This window comes from Nerophis lumbriciformis, linkage group LG20 (assembly GCF_033978685.3).
Source record: "Nerophis lumbriciformis linkage group LG20, RoL_Nlum_v2.1, whole genome shotgun sequence".
Lineage (NCBI taxonomy): Eukaryota > Metazoa > Chordata > Actinopteri > Syngnathiformes > Syngnathidae > Nerophis > Nerophis lumbriciformis.
The window spans coordinates 44,846,609-44,868,851 of record NC_084567.2 but is presented as its reverse complement, the minus strand read 5'-3'; the positions used below and the strand labels follow the sequence as shown (position 1 = coordinate 44,868,851).

Genomic DNA, 22,243 nt, shown 5'->3' with positions numbered 1-22,243 from the left:
ACAACTGACAATCAGACAAAAGTAAGTAGAGTTTTAATACAACAACTGACAATCAGACAAAAGTAAGTAGAGTATCAATACAACAACTCACTTTGCAGTACAAAAGAAGCTGTTTTACTCTTAGTGAAAACCTAAGGGGATGTTTTTCTATGTTTTGGGGAAATCTAGGATAAATATTGTTGCATTAGTTAGTACAAAGTAGAGAGTTTGAAAGTGTGTTTATTTCAGCAACATAATCATGCACTTAGTTCTAAGAAATGATTTTTAGGCCTGAGGTAATTATTAGTGTCTGTTAAATCACCAAGTCTGGACTCTGGCCACATGCATTAGTGCAATTATTAACACACTGAGCAAAGTCTGCACAATCACCTCATGATTGAAAAGTGTCAAATGTAGTTTGTTTAAAAGAACTTCTACACATGAGTTGGTGGTACTTGTCTACTGATCCCCTGCTAATTGTGTAATCAATGTTTATAAGAACGTCTACACATGAGTTGGTGGTACTTGTCTACTGATCCCCTGCTAATTGTGTAATGAGTGTTTATAAGAACTTCTACTTGGTGGCACTAGAATATTCCTACAGGAGTTGATCCCCTGAACTTGAGAAGGAAATGAAGAGTCCACAGTTCAACTGAGAGACAGAATGTAAAGACTATGTTCTTTCATCATTGGGTACAGGAAGTCAATCAATGTTTTCCTTTCATGAGAAGGTGTCTTTTGTTAATACTCTTCTTCCTCTGAGGAAGGCTACAGTGATCCATTTCCCAAGTGTGGAAATGCATGATCAGTGTGTGAAATATTGCCTCTCTTAGGCAGCACACAAAGGATGAAGCGAGTCTAAAAAGTCGGTATGAGTTGTACGCTGGTCTTTGGTATGAAAGACCTCCATTATTTCAGCAATTTCATTTCAGTGAATTCATTGCTTGTTTTGCTTTGACTTTGGTCCAACAGTGTTGTTTGTGTGTGTGAATGGACAAACTGTTTGTTGATGTGACAAACATGCTAATTGTTTTGCTGATAAGTCCAATTCCTTAAAGATGATTGTGATACAATTGTGAACAAGGAAGTCATGATTGGGGAGAAAAGTTATTATGTGTTACCAATACTGGCCCTTGGACCGCTGGAGGACCCCCGATGAAGGGCCACAGGTTAGCCTGCACTAATCATTGGCCCCTGATGAAGGGCCTGCCACAGGTTAGCCTGCACTAATCATTGGCCCCTGATGAAGGGCCACAGGTTAGTCTGCACTAATCATTGACCCACTGAGCTCTACAGACTACCTTTCTAGTTTGTTCTCTGCAAAGCTTCCTTCTACACAACGTTGTCTGCTACCATTGAGTTAGTTTGCAGGACGGCATGGTGGACAGAATGGAACAGCATGTTCTTCATCTCTTTGCCAAAAAACTGTCCCTTCTGCAGAGCGTCCACCAGCGAGGTGTTGCAGCCCGCAAGGACCACTCTGACGCCAATCTGGTCAAACTCCTGGAGCAGCCCCTTAAAGGCAGCCATGCCGGCAGAGTCTATGAAAGGAATGGTGGAGCAATCCAAAATAATGGTGTGGAAGTCAAGTTCTCTCTGAACGAGTCCGACTACAACCTCCCCGTTGGTGGTGTCCCCGTTTGCCTGCGTGGTGGACATCTTCTTGGCCTTCTTCTCCGCCTTCCTCCTCCTGGTCTTCTCCAAGAAAGGCGTCACCCCGACAGCCTTGTAGAGGGACGCCAAGAAGATGTCCTTGTTGGCGTAGTAGAGAGGAGCCTGGAAGCGGAAGATCCTGATGCGGAGTGGCGGGACCAGGTTTTGGTACTCCTCCACGTCCTCGTAAAGTTCAGAGTCATTGGCCCGGCCCAGGAGAGACACCTGAAGTTTGACATGAGGTGTGGTTATGGACAGGAAGTGCTATCAAAGTTTGACATGAGGTGTGGTTATGGACAGGAAGTGCTATCAAAGTTTGACATGCGGTGTGGTTATGGACAGGAAGTGCTATCAAAGTTTGACATGAGGTGTGGTTATGGACAGGAAGTGCTATCAAAGCCATACCATAGAGCTGTGATGCTTGCAAACTAATCGAGTCTTTTGAAAAGCTCTTTTAAATACTGACCTCAGTTTTGAATGAGGTCAGTACTACTGGGTACGGTGTCATATTTCCATACCTTTTGTTGCACATTATGTCACGTCGAGTTGCAAACTCGGCACCGGTTCAAACGCTTGGTGGGTAAACAGGCAGTCAAGCAGTCTCAGGTTAATTTGACAATTTTCTATGCCCACAAAGCAAGAAGAAGGCTCTCAAAAGTACAGTAAGGGTCCACTGTTGTAAATGTGCCAACTTGATGCTAATATACATTGGATATGCCATAGAATGGCTATTGATTAGAATTAGCGATTTTACATGGCGATTTCAACACCTCTAAATTTAGTAATGAAAACTACGACTAAGATGGGTAAACACAAGTGTGTACAAGTACAATACTTACAGTATTGAAACTTTGTAAGGCTCAACAAAAGACAAGACTGGCACATTCAACTTCATGGCAAAGACTACTTCCTGACTATTGCAACACACTGTAATCCTTACACTGCTGCTGTCTGATGTCTTGGAATTGCAACTGCATGCAAAGCCTACTATAATACTTGCAAATAAGACTGCAAAATGTCTGAAGAAAATAAGATACAACTAAAGAAACAAATATAATTGTATGATTAAACAATGAATGACAGGTTAAATGTTTTCTGTAAAAAAAGTAGCTTTATTACAGGCAGCGCTACTTTGGTCAATGAAAGTTGTTTCCATCCAGCAAATAATCAACACATAATCCAGCAATGGTATGACAAGGAGCATCCTGCTGATGACTAAGACTCACCTTGGGTTTCTGGGTCTTGTAGATGATGCACATCATGGAGAAGGTGATTCCCACCAGCAGGCCCAGCTCCACGCTGATCAGAGCCGTGGCCGACACGGTGACCAACCACACCACCGCATCGTTCTTGCTGGCGCGCCACTTAGACGGGACGTCCTTGAACTTGCGCAGCGCTCCACGGAGGCTGACGATGATGATGCAGGCCAGGACGCACTTCTGCAGGGCGTGGAAGTACGGGGCGAAGAAGAGCAAGACCAGCAGGACCACCACAGCACTGATGAGGCTGGAGACCTGATGGGAGGGGAGGCCACATTGATTGTGCACAAGAGCAGTGTGATGTGCAGGAACACCACCTGGGTCTGACAGCCTGTGGAGTCCTTGACCATGGTCTTGGCCAGAGCTGCACTGGTGGTGAAGCAGTGGAAGAAGGAGGGGATGATGTTGCAGCAGCCGATGGCCAGCATCTCCTGGTTGGGACGCACCGTGTAGCCATTCTTCTTGGCAAACATCTCAGAGAGCGACACAGTGAAGGCAAAGCTAAAAGATAAGATGACATTTGTGTTGACTCATAGAAAAAACTCATTCAAATTCGACTTTTAAACCCGGAAGATTCACACTTTTACATTTGGATGAGTCGTGGCCAACAGTCAATGACTTCCAAATGAATGTAAAAAGACTCCAATATTTGGACAATAATGCAATTGTATGGTCAGAATGTCATGGAGGAACATCTGTTCAAGGGTTTACTACAATGCACCTTCTTGTTTCCCACAACACCTTGCAGGTAAACATCTACTTACTTTAAGACTTTAAAAAGACGTTTTACATTTTTCATCTGATTTTAAAAAGTATTTGACAAAATATTTGCATTTTTACATTTTATTTCCTATGGATGCATTTATTTGGTGATGTTTCTCATATTTATTATTGCTATTATAATTTCATATTTATTTGTCAGCCTGTCCACAAATAACTCTGAGGTCATGCAGGCCAGGATGATTCACTCTCATTCTAGTATTGTCATCATATTTCATCCTAATGACAGCTGCTACATCACAAAGAGTTTGGTATTGACAGAAAGATGTACCTGATGACAGCTAGAGGAATGGCGTCCAGGGCCACTCTGGGCATCAGACCAAAGCTGGGCACCTGAGGAGGGATGAAACCGGTGGGGATGTGCCCTGAAACACTGGAGCCATAAAGATGGTTGAGGTTCCCAAAATGACTGGCCAGCGTGGCTCCGGCGACCACAAGCAGTTCTGTCGGCAGAGGAATCTTTAGGCGGTCTTTGTAGCGCTCCTGGATCTCCTTGCCTGTTACTGGAGGAGCCCAAACACACAAATATGTTACCTCCTGGTTTACAGGACTACGGCCTGGTCTCATGTTGACCTAGTATGGCGATACAGATGGCGCTGGTGACAAGGTCGCACACGTTGGTCTTGTGGATGTTGGCAAAGATGTTGAACCAGGTTACGAGAACGGTGCCGTAGCCCTGATGGCGAGGAATCTTCAGACCGAGGAGATATTTGGCTTGCACGGTCAGGATGGTGAAAGATGCTCCTGTGGCGAAACCATCCAGCATGGGAGCGGAAAGGTAGACGGAGACGAAGCCTAGACCAAAGACGGCCATCATGACCTGTGGGGGAAGAGCACTGAGGTATAATGTAATAAATGTTCACTTGGTCTATGATGTTGTCCTTCATCAGGTCAGTGTAGTCTCAATGAATGTTGTCCTTCATCAGGTCAGTGTAGTCTCAATGAATGTTGTCCTTCATCATGTCAGTGTAGTCTCAATGAATGTTGTCCTTCATCAGGTCAGTGTAGTCTCAATGAATGTTGTCCTTCATCAGGTCAGTGTAGTCTCAATGAATGTTGTCCTTTATCAGGTCAGTGTAGTCTCAATGAATGTTGTCCTTTATCAGGTCAGTGTAGTATCAATGAATGTTGTCCTTTATCAGGTCAGTGTAGTCTCAATGAATGTTGTCCTTCATCAGGTCAGTGTAGTCTCAATGAATGTTGTCCTTCATCAGGTCAGTGTAGTCTCAATGAATGTTGTCCTTCATCAGGTCAGGGTAGTCTCAAAGAATGTTGTCCTTCATCAGGTCAGTGTAGTCTCAATGAATGTTGTCCTTCATCAGGTCAGTGTAGTCTCAATGAATGTTGTCCTTTATCAGGTCAGTGTAGTATCAATGAATGTTGTCCTTTATCAGGTCAGTGTAGTCTCAATGAATGTTGTCCTTCATCAGGTCAGTGTAGTCTCAATGAATGTTGTCCTTTATCAGGTCAGTGTAGTCTCAATGAATGTTGTCCTTCATCAGGTCAGTGTAGTCTCAATGAATGTTGTCCTTTATCAGGTCAGTGTAGTATCAATGAATGTTGTCCTTTATCAGGTCAGTGTAGTATCAATGAATGTTGTCCTTTATCAGGTCAGTGTAGTCTCAATGAATGTCCTTTATCAGGTCAGTGTAGTCTCAATGAATGTTGTCCTTCATCAGGTCAGTGTAGTCTCAATGAATGTTGTCCTTCATCAGGTCAGTGTAGTCTCAATGAATGTTGTCCTTCATCAGGTCAGTGTAGTCTCAATGAATGTTGTCCTTCATCAGGTCAGTGTAGTCTCAATGAATGTTGTCCTTCATCAGGTCAGTGTAGTCTCAATGAATGTTGTCCTTCATCAGGTCAGTGTAGTAATAATGAATGTTGTCCTTCATCAGGTCAGTGTAGTCTCAATGAATGTTGTCCTTCATCAGGTCAGTGTAGTCTCAATGAATGTTGTCCTTCATCAGGTCAGTGTAGTCTCAATGAATGTTGTCCTTCATCAGGTCAGTGTAGTCTCAATGAATGTTGTCCTTCATCAGGTCAGTGTAGTCTCAATGAATGTTGTCCTTTATCAGGTCAGTGTAGTCTCAATGAATGTTGTCCTTCATCAGGTCAGTGTAGTCTCAATGAATGTTGTCCTTCATCAGGTCAGTGTAGTCTCAATGAATGTTGTCCTTTATCAGGTCAGTGTAGTCTCAATGAATGTTGTCCTTCATCAGGTCAGTGTAGTCTCAATGAATGTTGTCCTTCATCAGGTCAGTGTAGTCTCAATGAATGTTGTCCTTTATCAGGTCAGTGTAGTCTCAATGAATGTTGTCCTTTATCAGGTCAGTGTAGTCTCAATGAATGTTGTCCTTCATCAAGCAACAACAACAATAACAATAGAGCAACATCAGCAGTTTTCCTGCCAAGTGTTTGGTAGCCATCCCCCATTGTGACACTATTGCTTGTGTTTACCTGGTAGATACCAGCCAGGAAAGTGAGAGCAGCTGCGATGCTAATAGCATAGCACTCCTTCCCACATTGCACACCCATTAGCTCCACGCTATGAGCATCATGGCCACTGAAGTTGGTCCTCAATGAAGCATTGAAGCCTAGAAGATCCTCACTGAGATCAAAACCAGCCAGAAAGACCTCTTTGTCAACCACCTGCAGACATGCAGTCATAAATCCCAAGATACGACAGAACGAGGAGATGAAATTGCTCACCTGTCCAACCATGAGGCTCATCAGGCTGAAGATGCCTACAGAAACATGTCTGGATGTGCCCATGAAGAAGTAGATGATGTTGGCGTAAAAAGAGGTGTATAAGCCATAGATGGGCTCCACTCCAGCCAGCAGGCAGTAGGCGATAGCTTGTGGTACCAAGATGATGCCCACAATCAAACCAGACATGACGTCCCCCCACACATATTCCCTCAGTCTGTACTTGGGCAGCCAGCCCACCACCGGGAAGAACCCGGACAAGGTGGAGCGCACTCTGGGAACAGAGCAGCTCACGCTCTGCTTCAGCTTGGACTTGAGGACAGAAAGTGCCAGCTGCCGATGGCGGACCCTCCGCTCCAACAGAGCTGGCGGGCTTTCTTTGAGCTTGATGACCTCCTCCATGCTCTCAGATAGGAAGAGGATGCAGCTGATGGAGAGGAGGACCAACAGAGAGTAAACAATGCAGAGATATATCCAGATAGACTAACAAGTCACATTGATTGGACTCATTTTCACGTAGGGGAGTACAAATATTGTGGCTTTACCACCTAGCTTCATTCTTTAAAAAAGAACATTTTGGGCCTAATTGACACATGTTCAAGCATAAAAATACCTAAATGAACTAAAGGTATCATTACTACAGTAGTATTGGCCAATAAAGGAGCCCAAACCAATCAGAACGTGGTCACTGATTGGCTTAGCCTCAGACATCGTTACTATATTGCTTTCAAAGAGTATACAAGTGACTAAAAGGTGTTTTCTTCAAATCTACATGGATTTGATTTTTTGAAAAATGTATTTAGAAGGTTTTGACGTTCCAGCTAAGAAACATTCCAAATGACATACTACTAGTGGAAGCAATTACCTGCAATAAACTGTACTTACTTTTAATGGCTGGAGGTTGCCGGTTGTACACCGACTACTTGACATTGTATCAAAGTCAGTGATGATGATCGTCAGTATAAGATTTGCAGAAATGTGAGGGCTATACTCTCTATTGTTTAAGCATTTAGACATTAGAGGACAGTAAAAGTACAAAGTGTCAACTGCCATACTGTCAGATTAAAATAATTATTCAATATATAAGGGACAAGAAAATGGATGGATGGATGGATGCAGTATATATAAAATAATGTAATAATAATTGAACATTTTAGAATATATATTTTTTATAAAAGAAAAAAAAGGTTAAAGGCACATTTTTTTAAATCCGGATTCTTACTGATCATTTTAAACTCTTCTTCGGTTCTTATTTTTATTCTGTTATTTTACATGTATATATTACATGTTATTATGAATGTTACTACATGACATATATACTTACATCATGTATATATTACATGTTATTATTAATGTTACTACATGACATATATACTTACATCATGTATATATTACATGTTATTATGAATGTTACTACATGACATATATACTTACATCATGTATATATTACATGTTATTATGAATGTTACTACATGACATATATACTTACATCATGTATATATTACATGTTATTATGAATGTTACTACATGACATATATACTTACATCATGTATATATTACATGTTATTATGAATGTTACTACATGACATATATACTTACATCATGTATATATTACATGTTATTATGAATGTTACTACATGACATATATACTTACATCATGTATATATTACATGTTATTATGAATGTTACTACATGACATATATACTTACATCATGTATATATTACATGTTATTATGAATGTTACTACATGACATATATACTTACATCATGTATATATTACATGTTATTATGAATGTTACTACATGACATATATACTTACATCATGTATATATTACATGTTATTATGAATGTTACTACATGACATATATACTTACATCATGTATATATTACATGTTATTATGAATGTTACTACATGACATATATACTTACAGCATGTATATAAAACCTTAATGGAGGTGTTTGGATGTTTAGTTAAGGGCTTTATAGGCAGAATAGAGCAGCTTCCATAAGCTCCATTGTAAGCAGACTTTTGATCTTATTTACTATTTAGAATGCATTAAAAAATACATTTATAGGAGACGCAATCATCAGTGTGCAAACTTAGTAGTTTGCACATGTTTTAATACATGCAAAACTGTTCAGGCTCATACTGTATGTCCATAAAGCAATGTTTGTTTTCAAAGAAGAAAAAGAGCAGCAACAAGCACATTTTCTTGTCATCTAGCATCACACTCACTGTGAGCTTCATTCACCAGCACCCAAACTTTGAACATGAACATGCAACACATTGCATTACTCATTAGCAAACATGGCTGCATCAGTAGAAAAGATATCTGCAGAGTGTGTAAAGTCTTCTTGGTTTGTTGTCTGTTAACTTTTGAACTGAGGAGACGTGTTTTTCTTTTGAGTCATTGAAGCACAAATACCAAAATGTACTGCCTTCTGTGTCTATATATTCTATTTTCTTTCCTCCGTGTGTGTGTGCCTTATGGCAGAGGTCTTTTCTTTATTCAAATCATTTATTGCTTTCATTGAAGAAAAAACAAGTAAAAGAGCAAATATTGCCAGTAGTATTTCTACAAAAGACACCAGTTTTTCCAGTTATATGTATCTCAACTGTCATTTTAGAACTAAAAGGAACTGGTTGTTAGTACTTTTTGCACTAAAGGAAATACACACTTTTGTATTTCAATTAGGGCTGTAAAAATAACAAAAAAACTTGTGATAAATCACAAAAAATATTGCATGAATGATGTATAAATGCAGATGAATCACATACTTTATTATGACTGTACATGCTCCTTTAAGTTTTGAACAAAATAAATGACGTGTAAAACATTTGAGGAAATATTCCTTTCTGAAATTCTGACAATAAAATTGCATTTGTGTACAACTCTTACATTATGCAAGTGAGTAATAACCTCAGATTAATCATGATTAATCCAAATTCAAAAGTAGGATTACCTTGATACAAAAAAAATCATTTGACAGCACAAATTTTAACTTGTCTAGGTTTTTTTACTGTTAGTTTTTTGGTTTTCTTACCAGTGCTGTCAAACGATTACATTTTTGTAAATCAGATTTATCACACTTTTGCATTTTGATTAATTGCGATTAATCACAGTAAATTACTTAGGTGCATAATTTAAATTAACTTTAAAAAAAGACAACAATGTTTTGACACAAATGCAATTTTATCATCAGAATCATGTTATATATTTGCTCAAAACTTGCTAACATTTTGATTTAAGTCCAGTTCATTTTTAAAGTGAAATGTGTAGTGAGTCATCACTATACATTGTCGTGATGCATGTAGTGAGTCATCACTATACATTGTCGTGATGCATGTAGTGAGTCATCACTATACATTACGCCGTTCATCTGCGTTCATACAATACAATATTTTTGGGGTGATTAATGAGTTAACGCATTATTTTTGACAACCCTAATTCTCACATACTACTTTCCTTTTTAGACATACATATATACCGTATTTTTCGGAGTATAAGTCGCACCTGCCGAAAATGCATAATAAAAAAGGAAAAAAACATATATAAGTCGCACTGGAGCCCGGCCAAACTATGAAAAAAACTGTGACTCATAGTCCGAAAAATACGGTACTTTAACAGTCTGGATATGGTTCAATTATTATTCATATGCCAGAGAATATTTGATGCAATATGGATTTGATACTGTGGGCCGTGTCGTGCATCACTCGCAGGGATTTACTGTATGATGAATATAAAGCATCAATACTGTTGCTATACCTAAAATGATCTTTCAAATCTTCAAAACTGTAAAAATTAGTCAGAGGGCAGAAAGGTTAGCCGAGACTGGAATATTATTTATGGCTGACTTCATATCTTACTGACTTACTGATTACTCAATCTCTTGTAAAGACGTTTGCTCAACCCTAATTATACTATTTTTGTCCAGTTAAATACAGGAAGTGTGATTTATATTTTCAATCTATATATTAACATATTCCAATACATTTTTATCAAAGGACTCATTGTTACATTTGTAATTATTCCTCATACCTTATGTGGAATGATCCACACACCTGTCATAGTAGGTACTCACACACTCTAATGAGGCAATACCATATATAGTACATAGTAGGTACTTAAACACTCTAAAGAGGCAATATTATATATAGTACATAGTAGGTACTCACACACTCTAATGAGGCAATACCATATATAGTACATAGTAGGTACTTAAACACTCTAAAGAGGCAATATTATATATAGTACATAGCAGGTACTCACACACTCTAATGAGGCAATATCATATATAGTACATAGTAGGTACTCACACACTCTAATGACTATGAGGCAATACGATATATAGTACATAGTAGGTACTTACACACTCTATTGAGGCAATATGATAGCTCATTTGAAAATAATAGCTTATTATTGCTCAGTTTTGATCGGTACCGGAAAATATATATAGGAGTGCAGCTGGGATAGACTCCAGCCACCCCCACAATCCCGAAAGGGACAAGCATTAGAAAATGGATATGATAAATATTAAGACATGATGGCGTCACAAGGTTGGTTGCAGGAAGACATGAAAGACTAAAAGAGGGTAATTGTTCTCAACACAAGAGTGTAGTCAATTAATGATATGCGAGTGTTACGCAACATACTTTTTCTTTGCAGGGTTACTTGTTCCAAAAGGTCTTCCATCAGTTAGACTGCTAGAAGAAAATACAAATACTGTGCTCCTCTCCAACTAAAAGCGAGAGGACACAAATGATCAGACCATGAAAAGCAAAAGCTTTGTGTGGGTTCCAGCTAAACTCCAGCCTTCTTTATAGCTGAACATTAGAGGAGACACCCTGATGATCTTTTGTCGGCACAAGTAGGATTTATCACCGCGTCAAACCCTGAAACAACCTTGAATGCTGCTTTTCATCCTGTGGTGGACGAGCAGTGCTGAGAAAAAATGTCTTTTTTTCCAATTTCCACTGAAGTGTGACTTTGAATGATTGTGTTGTATTGTTGATCAACAATGGAGAAAGACATTACTCCTTTTTGGACATACAATGTTTATTTTTCTATTAATATTACTAATGTATTTTTTAAATAATGGCGATATTGTATTTGAAATGCAAATAAAAGTGTGTTAAATGTCAGTTTACAGCATATTGATTCAGTACCCAATGACAGAGCAGATAAAGGAGAAAACATGTTTAGTTATTTCTTTTTTACTACTTGCACAGTTAAACCAAATATTTCCAAAAAACTAAATCTGTGTGGGATTTAATTATAGAATTTATATTTATTAATTACATTTAAGTAGTTGTTTTTTTCCAGTGATTGTACAAAAGCCTTAGCATTCTTTATCAATTAACTGCTGCAAAAATAATAATGCTGTCAACCATTAATAAAATGCTAACAAACTGTGGACTTTGCAATCTGCCAAACTATTTGTTTCCCTTTCTAACCCAGAAGCGAGAGTCTTGTTGTAAAGTGCAAGACATATTAATGAGCTGTTTACATTTGACAACTGGCTTCTTCTTGTCTAACGGCAGTGTGAAGAAGTCAGACATTATTATGAACTAATCACAAGTCCTGCATAAACTTAGCCCTTTTGTTCCAGCAAACAATACCAAGATTTAGATTGTGTGTTGGTACTCACCTACAACATGTGAGGTTTAGTCTGCACTCTCCAAGTGAAGTAAGTGCACTTATAGTCAGATAAGAAGACTCATCGGAGCGCGGCGTCTGATAGTGGGCGGGGCTTATTTGTCATCATTTGCATCAACATCACCTGACGTGAACCCAGTGAAGTTTTGTTTTTTATCAAGCATGTTTGCTGTCTGCACACAGGCTTGATTACACACACCTGAGGGGTCAATAGGTCAAGTGATTGACACCCCCAAACAGATGCAATCACCTTTTCCATGAAATGATTTCTCAGGTTTGGCTCAATAGCGATTCAAAGTAGTTTGTCAACGTGTGGATAGCCTCATGTTAGCATCACATGATAATACCTATTCTACTTTGGGAATGTCAAATCCTCTTTCACTTTGTAATTATGGTCAAACCAAGATTGATTAGTACACGTTGAAACACTTAGTGACTCTGCTCATTTCACAGAGAAGCAGTTGGACAGCACATGAAACTTTCTTTATTCAATGATTTCAGTGGCGACTTTTGGGGCAGATTGTGATGCTAACTGAAATGTGCATCCTTGCATCATCTCAAGTCTTCTCTGCAACAACTTCATGTGTCCATAAAGAGATAAGCACAGATCTTAAATAAATAATTGAGAAAAAAACCTGTAAATATAATCATATTTTTTCAATATGTTATTTTAAAGAAAGAGTGGCTCATTCATTTTCAAATAAAATGTTTCCCTCACAATAATAAGTTTTGTGGAAAATCGTTTGTTTTATGCATTTAAAAATCCTAAAATCTTTAGTACCTCATTTTAATAAATGTTGCAGTTTTTCCCCTTTTTGTAAAACAAAATGAAATTATCTCTCTTTAGATTGACAATTTTGCACTGTCACTGATTTTGAGAGTGGCCCTCAGCAAATTTGATTTTGAGGGCCACCACGCTACAATTTTTGTTAACACTTTATTTTTGTCAAACAATTTTTAACAGGGACAAGCGGTAGAAAATGGATGGATGGATGGACTTTTTAACTTTTTTGAATAAACTTTAATTGAATTTAATGGATGTTTTGCAATAAAACACTTTTATGGGAAATACATTTTCTGTCTTGTGTCTGGTGAGGGCGGTCGCATTTTTCTCCGCTCCCTCTTTTCCCAGCTGGCTCTCTTCGTTTTTGTCTTGTCTGAACTTTTTTGAAGCCTCTTTCTTTGCGCTGTCCTCAAATCTAAACATCAGACATGGATATGATCAGCTGGACTTTCCACGCAATTGACAAAGTCTTTTTGACGAGGAAAAGAGGTTCGGGGGAGCCTGGCTGATAGAACCATTGCTGCGGGGTACATGAAAGATTCCTGGGATAAATGGAGAATCATGTGCCTCTCAGTCCTTTCCATCGAGGATGTGGAAGACATCTACCTATTTGGAACCGTGATCGCGAGGCACCTGCTGATTGGCCTGGGCATTGATCTGGTGTATCGTTAAATTCGTAAGACGATGGCAGCCACTCAAGGAGCCCAAAGGCTGTTCGTCGCAATGGATGGTTTGGGCAGGGCTGCGGAAACACAGACTGCGGCGATTTCTGAACTGAATCGCAAGATGGATCACATCATGGAGAAGCTTGCTGAAAAGGATAATTGAATTGAATTTGAGAGAAGCCAGCATGGACAAATAGAACAGACAAGTCATTGTGCTTTTTGTCTGCTCGCGGAAAACAAACATCCTAATCTACGATTTGACTCCCTCGAATGGCCTTGACGCTGTGAACAACAGGACCAGGCTGTTCTGAAAAACACCCCCGAGGACACCTCAATGATGGATGCTTTTGACCTCCCTCCCTCCTCAACGACACCTGGAGTCGAACTTTTGCAGATCGGCCTCAGTCTATAAAAAACATTACATCGACACACCCAAGACAATGGGCATATACACCCCTCCCCCACCCCACGCCTTCACCACCGCTTCTTTCTCGGGGTGATGGTCGGATGGCAGCGCTTCATGGCAGCGGTCGCCTTCAGAGGCCCCAACTCCCCGCCCTTCTGTTGCAAGTTTGGTGTGATTAAATGCAACATGTCTATGTGTGCATGGCATGGAGGTTTTTTCCCACTCCAGACTAGACCCCCTTAGGAGCCCAGTCTCGATTGTATTTTTTTACTCATCTTTTTCCCCACCGTTCTACCTTTTTCCCATCTTTTACGGAGTGCCTTAAAATGGCGACCCATCAGCGTTCCTGTTCTGTAACCCTGTACACTGTTTGTTTGTCTCATCTGGAACGGGTTTATGCTGAAAACAAAGTTTCGTTGTACTTGTGCAATGACAATAAAGATCTATCTATCTATCTAAATTGTTCAATCATTAATATTTTTAGTGCAAACTAACAAATGTATCAAAATGAAAATATTGCAAACTTCCCTGAAACATCTCTGGCCAGCATGCTATCCAACACAAGAATAGATTACATTCAAATAAATATACAATAAATGACCAACGCTGTGTGACACACGGGGGATGGAGTCGTCATCAGTGATGGAGCAGGAAGGGGCTGGGAATACATTTGTGGTAAGGATTCATATAACGCGCTCAGTCATTCATTAACTGACATTTTACATGTGCTTTTTGTGAGTGATTTGATGAAGACATTATTGATATATGTCAAACACATTGTGGTTGTTCCCTCCTCTCAGTGCAGTGCAACATAACATTAGTCACACATCATTATAGTCATACTTTTCCGCTTAAAGTGACCAATATCTTGTGCTTGTTGGTCACAGGGAGGAGAACTTCCTGTCAGAATGAGGAGTGATCAAATATAGTCAGCTTTCATCAAGCTCATTTAGAACATAACCAACAACCTCAATCATATTGTCACCTTTTGTTAAGCCATCATTGGTGTACTGTACCTTTAAATTGGTGTACTGTCCCTTTAAATTGGTGTACTGTCCCTTTAAATTGGTGTACTGTCCCTTTAAATTGGTGTACTGTCCCTTTAAATTTGTGCACTGTCTCTTTAAATTGGTGTACTGTGCCTTTAAATTGGTGTATTGTCTCTTTAAATTTGTGTACTGTCCCTTTAAATTGGTGTACTGTCCCTTTAAATTGGTGTACTGTCTCTTTAAATTGGTGTACTGTCCCTTTAAATTGGTGTACTGTCTCTTTAAATCCACCTCTATGTGTTCATGTGTTCAAGCTCTAGCAACCTAGAAGAGGAAGTAAAAAGAGGAGCTCACCCCGACAGGAGCGTGGATGCTTTTCGGGGGCCATAGCTCCTCCAGCACATCTTCTAGCTCATCTTCTAGCTCCTCCAGCACATCTTCTAGCTCATCTTCTAGCTCCTCTAGCACATCTTCTAGCTCATCTTCTAGCACATCTTCTAGCTCCACCAGCACATCATCTAGCTCATCTTCTAGCACAACTTCTAGCTCATCTTCTAGCTCATCTTCTAGCTCATCTTCTAGCTCATCTTCTAGCACATCTTCTAGCTCATCTTCTAGCACATCTTCTAGCTCATCTTCTAGCTCATCTTCTAGCACATCTTCTGATCTTCATTCAGTCTGCTTTTCACTGCCTTCTTCTTCCTGCTTCTGACCGCAAAGCATGATGGGAGCTGTCAGCCCCGCCTCCTTCCCATGGGCGTGTCTGGAGACGAGCAAGAGGGGGAGGGGAGAGCAACGGGATGGAGCGCGTGCACAGATGCAGGGCCATGGTTACCATGGTGACGGCGCGCAGGTGTTTTCTTTGTCAATAGGCTGACATTGTTTGTGTGCAATGTCTGTATAAACATGCATTTAATGTCTGTATAAACATACATTTAATGTATGTATAAACATACATTTAATGTATGTATAAACATACATCTAATGTCTGTATAAACATACATTTAATGTTTGTATAAACATACATTTAATGTATGTATAAACATACAATTAATGTCTGTATAAACATACAATTAATGTTTGTATAAACATAGAATTAATGTCTGTATAAACATACATTTAATGTTTGTATAAACATAGAATTAATGTCTGTATAAACATACATTTAATGTTTGTATAAATATACATTTAATGTTTGTATAAACATGCATTTAATGTATGTATAAACATACATCTAATGTATGTATAAACATACAATTAATGTCTGTATAAACATACATTTAATGTTTGTATAAACATACATTTAATGTTTGTATGAACATAGAATTAATGTTTGTATAAACATAGAATTAATGTCTGTATAAACATACATTTAATGTCTGTATAAACATACATTTAATGTTTGTATAAACATACATTTAATGTCTGTATAAACATACATTTAATGTCTGTATAAACATACATTTAATGTATGTATAAACATACATTTAATGTCTGTATAAACATACATTTAATGTATGTATAAACATTCATTTAATGTTTGTATAAACATACATTTAATGTATGTATAAACATACATTTAATGTCTGTATAAACATACATTTAATGTTTGTATAAACATACAATTAATGTATGTATAAACATACATTTAATGTTTGTATAAACATCAATTTAATGTTTGTATAAACATGCATTTAATGTATGTATAAACATACATCTAATGTATGTATAAACATACATTTAATGTTTGTATAAACATACATTTAATGTTTGTATAAACATACATTTAATGTCTGTATAAACATACATTTAATGTTTGTATAAACATACATTTAATGTTTGTATAAACATGCATTTAATGTATGTATAAACATACATTTAATGTATGTATAAACATACATTTAATGTCTGTATAAACATACATTTAATGTATGTATAAACATACATTTAATGTCTGTATAAACATAAATTTAATGTATGTATAAACATACAATTAATGTATGTATAAACATACAATAATGTATGCATAAACATAAAATTAATGTATGTATAAACATACAATTAATGTCTGTATAAACATACATTTAATGTCCGTATAAACATACATTAAATGCATGTATAAACATACATTTAATGTATGTATAAACATACATTTAAACACCTTTAACATGTGGAATAAAATAATCTATACGAGCAAGGAACTCAAACAAGACACAAATGTAAACAATAACAAAAAGTCTACATATACATTATGGATTATTATGGAAGACGAATGATGTATCCTGAATTGATTAATGTGTTATTATTTAATAAATGCCACATTGTCTGATATCAGTCTTCCTGAATTTATTCATGTATTATTGTTTTCTATGAAAACCAGAGTCTGGTATCATTTGTCCTACATGCATCTATATATTAGTGCTCGAAATAAAAACCCCAATCTGATATCAATAATCATTATCTAAGGTTTTATCAGTATATAATACTTGTCAATAACACTTTTTTGTCAGTTTTGCCAATTATAGATTCAGTATTTGTTCAATCATTGTACTATTTGTCAGTTTTTATAGTTTCTCAGGCTGTTTTCACCAAGTACCACCTCAGGAAACACTTTGCACTCTAAATACCAGCGACATGACCAACAGTGGCATAGTAGGCCTAAGTATTCATTAAAAATGAGCAGAAATGATTACCGTAATTTCCGGACTATACGGCGCACCTGACTATAAGCCGCACCAGCTAAATTTAGTGGAAAATACAGATTGCTCCATATATAAGCCGCACCCGACTATAAGCCACAGGCGTTTTGATGTGTAATTACCGTAGTATATAGGGATTCCTGCTACCACGGAGGGGATTGTCGGGACAGAGATGACTGTTTGGGAACGCAAAGCGTCCCATTTATTAACAATAAATCTTTCAATCTTTCAATCAAACTTTCACATCTTTGACATGGCGAACAGCATTCATGCAGAGTACAAATAATACAACGGTGCAAAGTAATACAAAGTGCTCGCCTGTAACACGGCAGTAAAAGTGCAGTCCCGCGGCCGTTTACGTTATCAAAATAACCAGCCTACTACCGGTATGTGAAAAGTCAGTCTTTAATCATTGTGTCATCGTCTTCCACCTGCGTACTAAAACCACCGAAATCCTCTTCGTCGGTGTCGGAGAAGAACAGGTCCAAAATGGCGTCGTCAGCCATTTTGTTCTCGCTCTCAAAACCTTCCTCTTCGTCAGTGGAATCAACGGCTCCGACTTCGTCAGCCGTTACGCCGTCCTCTTCATCATCATCATATGCACTTCTCCGTTTGTTTTCCATATTGAGGGTGTTTGCATGAACACTTCCTTTGTGCAAACTGTCGCTGACGCTCTCCTACTCTTTGTTTTGCTCTCGCTACCTGGCGCCAGATGTCTGCCTCGGTCTCGCGCATCCTCGGTAGTGCGCGCCCCTGGTTACCGTAAGCCGTAGAAAAGCCACACCGTTGTATAAGCCGCAGGGACCAGAACGAGGGAAAAAAGTAGCGGCTTATAGTCCGGAAATTACGGTAAGTATATTTAATATTTTTGTCCACTGTGTTTAGATATAAGGCTTGAAAGTGTGACGTGAAAACGCAATGCATCTTGGGTCTTACATCACCTGGGACACCTTGGTGTGTTCACTTAGACCGCCAAGTTTGAATCAAAGCTTGTCACATGTTTGTTTACTTTTAGTCACAAGATGAGTATTATTTTCAGAGAGGTGACACATTCTTTCCTGCTAATAAAACAAAGACATCCAGTGAGAGATGAAAGAACAAACCATCACTTGTACTTGTACTTGTACTTGTACTTGTACTTGTACTTGTACTTGTACTTGTACTTGTACATGCTAACAGCTCATGTCAGTCAATCCCAACATTTTATATTCTTTTTTTTTCTAGGCAGCGAGCCTTTGGAATAGGTACAGTTTGTCTCGGTACGCTCCATTGTTTTTTGTACGATCCATTTTAATCCAGTTTGTAGCTCGCTTTCACATCGTAAACAAAGCCTTTATTCAACAAGTATGTCTACCCAGCCCCCACAATGCATTGCACAATCACGTGGCCTTTGGAGTCCTGTAGGAATATAAAACACTGTACTTAAATAATGAATCAAATCTTTGGTGTAGTGGAGCTCACGTACCACCAGTGGTACAGTTTGATCCAAGCAGTCTTTATGTGTGATTATGACATTATTCTGTCAGTTTTTATGGGGTTTTTAGTTATCCTTTGCTTTATTTATTACATTGCTGTTTGAAAATACAGTAATGCATAATTGTGTAAATGAAAAGAAAAACACAATGAAAAGGTACAAAGGAGGACACTTTTTGCTTTTTTAAATAAGAAATATAAATAAGGTAGTGCACAAAATAACTTCCTCAAAAACAAAGTCCATTTTAGGTCGTATTTATGAGAAAAACATTTCTTGTAACAATCTGGCTGTGCCATTTAATGTTGGCCTGTTATTCCAGCCATTTTATACCGCTTGTCCCTCTCGGGGTCACGGAGGTGCTGGAGCCTATCCCAACTGCACACGGGCAGAAGGCAGGGTACACCCTGGACAAGGAAGGCGGGGTACACCCTGGACAAGTCACCATCTCATCAACACAGATGTACAACATTCACACTCACATTCACACACTAGGGACCATTTAGTGTTACATTTCTTTAGAAAAACAAACAAAAGCACACATGCCTCTTCACTTATGTGCACCTAACAACACACCTGTGAACCTTCTCAGCAATGACACACTTCACCTTCTTACTTAGTAACACACGCAGTCAAGAGAAAAGTACATTCATGTTCCATATTTAACTGGAACAACATGCCTTTCATCGTGTATGTGTGTGTGTGTGTGTGTGTGTGTGTGTGTGTGTGTGTGTGTGTGTGTGTGTGTGTGTGTGTGTCCCACATCCATGTGGGCCCAGTTATGGGGAAATAACAAGCCAAGACCTGAACGGTGGAACAGGCGGAGGATGATTGCTAACCCTATGGAGCGTCACAACAGCTGGGATGGCGGATGAAGGCTGCAGCAGAAAAGGGTCCCCAGTCGTCTTGGACTCCATGCCACTGGACCCTGACTCGGATCTGTCAAGGATTGTGGTGTGACTGTCAATGCACCAGTCTCCCCACGTTAAACAAAGTCATGCACAGACATCCTCCATAAAGGGATCCACTTTAACATCCTGGTCCAAAGTCCTATGGCGACCAGCAAGTGGCGACGGGGGCAGGTTTGTGAAATTTGGAAGCCCCTAGTCATGAGCTGGCACACTAGGCGGTGGGTGTAAGATTCAGTCGCTGAGTTCTTAGGATTGAGGCAGAAAGTGCCCTTCGGCAGCTGCACCCATGACTGAGCAGCCCTGTTTAGGATCCACTCTGCTCACCCCATTCGGGGAAGGGGCTGGAAAAGGTTCCCTAAAAATAGCCTGCCTCAGACCTCCCGACTGGAATACCGCATCCAGAGGGATCACCACTTTGCGGTCAGAAAAACACAAATATGAATTTCAGAGCCTGGAATGTGCGCACTCTGATGGATAGTTCAACCAGCGACAGACCAGAGAGGCCAACTGCAATAGTTGCTAGAGAACTGAGGAAATGCCAGATCCACATAGCTGCACTCTCCGAAACCCGATGGGCAGGCGAAGGACAACTAAAGGAGGAGAATGGTGGATAATGTACACTTTCTTGACTTGACTTGACTTTATTCATTCATGCTTGCAGTGGAGCCATGCAGGGCCCCACTGAAAAAACAGCTGAACTTTACAATGAATATCAAACAAACAAAAACAAACAAATGAAAAGAACACAGTATTTTATACAAAAAAAAACATTTTCAGGACAACAGCAGCATGGAAACTATTAGCATTCTGGTATATGACTGTATTACTTATTTAATTAGATAGTGTCATTATACAGTTTAATTGCAGTATGCAGGGTTGAGTTTTTAAGTCTCTTTGTCTTGGCTTTGGGCTCGGGTTCAGCCAGCTTATGTTGGTTCCTCAATGTCCTGGCAGTGGTGTGTTGGAGGTAGCAGGTCATGCAGAGGGTGTTGCTCATCATGCATTCATGCAGATGACCTGGTGTTGGAGGGTTAGGGTCATGCAGAGGGTGTTGCTCATCATGCATATCCCTGACCAGCTTCACTGCAGCAAACTCTCTCCTGCTCTGGAGTGATGGTAGTGGTTGTGAGATGTTTCCAGCTCTCCTCGTAATGATTTTACAGGCACCTTTCTGGACTCGCTCTAGCTCTGCCTGTTGTTTTTTGGATCAGCCCACTAAGAGCACTGAGCTATATTCCAGACACGGCCTGATGAGAGTGGAGTAGATGGTAACAAGGTCGTCTGCAGGTCGTCCATGTCTCGCCATGACTGTGAGGTCGTGCAGCCGCTTGGAGGCGCTTTTTATTGCCTTCTCGATGTGCACATCTCCAGTCAGGTTTTGATGGAGGTGGTAAGCCAGGTACTTTGTTGTTTCCACGACAGGGACCTCCTGTCCCCCCAACATCAGTGCAGGAGGTTGTGATGGATTTTGGGCAAAACATATCCGGAGTTCTACCGACTTCTTCCCGTTGAGTATAATTTTCTTATTTGCTGCCCATTCGTCCAGCCTTTGTGCCTCCTGGCACATGGTTGTGTCTGACATGATGCTGGATATGGGGATCGCCCTCGATAGCCCGATGTCGTCTGCATATCCGACATCAAGGGTGTCCTCAAACACAGCATCCCTTACAAAAGAGGAAGACATATGGGGAGACAACACCCCCTTGTGGCACCCCACATGTAACTTCAATCCAGGGGCTGTGAGCTCCATTTGCCACCACTCTCTGTCTCCTTCCTGAGATGTAACTATGTAGCCAGGCAGTCAGATATGGGCACAGTCCTTGGTCCAGTATGTTTTGTATCAGGATCCCATGGTCAATTACATCAAAAGCTCTCGACATATCTGCCAACAGTACTCTCACCATGGTTGGTTTGGAGTGGGTTTCGGTAAGCCAGGTGTGCATTAGAGCCGTTGTAGTACTGTGCTTAGGCAGATATGCATATTGATTTTTACACACGTCAAGCACGGTTGGCATAAGCTTTTTCAACACCAAACGTTCTATTGTTTTCCCCACACAAGAAGTTAGTGAGATAGGACGCCAGTCTGAGATTGAGCCAGGGTCTTGGCCTTTGGGTATGGGACAGACATTTGACTCTCGGGGACACAGCCCTGTTGGAAAGAGCAGTTGGCCAGATGTGTGATGACCGGTGCCAGGTCCTCTGCATGTTCTTTCAGCAGCCAGGTGGGAATGCCATCCGACCCACTTGCTTTCTGGGGTCCAGCCGAGTGAGGGCTAGCTTCATC

General features: G+C 39.6%; 1 protein-coding gene across 2 annotated transcripts; it reads right to left on the bottom strand.

Annotated features, from left to right (window-relative positions):
* Positions 1 to 201: 201 nt before the first annotated feature.
* On the bottom strand, positions 202 to 15,470 carry slc26a1 (solute carrier family 26 member 1). 2 transcript variants are annotated; one of them, XM_061980938.2, is made up of 8 exons: positions 15,233 to 15,470; positions 6,381 to 6,804; positions 6,129 to 6,320; positions 4,245 to 4,491; positions 3,943 to 4,174; positions 3,209 to 3,392; positions 2,859 to 3,146; positions 202 to 1,857 (listed from the first exon to the last, which is right to left on the bottom strand). In XM_061980938.2, the coding sequence occupies exons 1-8, from the start codon at positions 15,280 to 15,282 to the stop codon at positions 1,312 to 1,314; spliced, it is 2,163 nt and encodes a 720-aa protein (XP_061836922.2). In that variant the 5' UTR covers positions 15,283 to 15,470; the 3' UTR covers positions 202 to 1,311. The 2 variants fall into 2 exon arrangements, with proteins under 2 accessions (XP_061836922.2, XP_061836923.2); XM_061980939.2 differs by lacking the exon at positions 15,233 to 15,470 and adding an exon at positions 12,027 to 12,066.
* Positions 15,471 to 22,243: the final 6,773 nt, after the last annotated feature.

Coding starts and splice junctions, on each gene's coding strand:
- slc26a1 (XM_061980938.2), bottom strand. CDS start 15,282: ATGTGCTGGAGGAGCTATGGCCCCCGAAAAGCATCCACGCTCCTGTCG. Junction 4,492..6,128: donor TCCTGGCTGGTATCTACCAG/GTAAACACAAGC, acceptor CTTCCCCCACAG/GTCATGATGGCCGTCTTTGG. Junction 1,858..2,858: donor ACAAGACCCAGAAACCCAAG/GTGAGTCTTAGT, acceptor GTCAAACTTCAG/GTGTCTCTCCTGGGCCGGGC.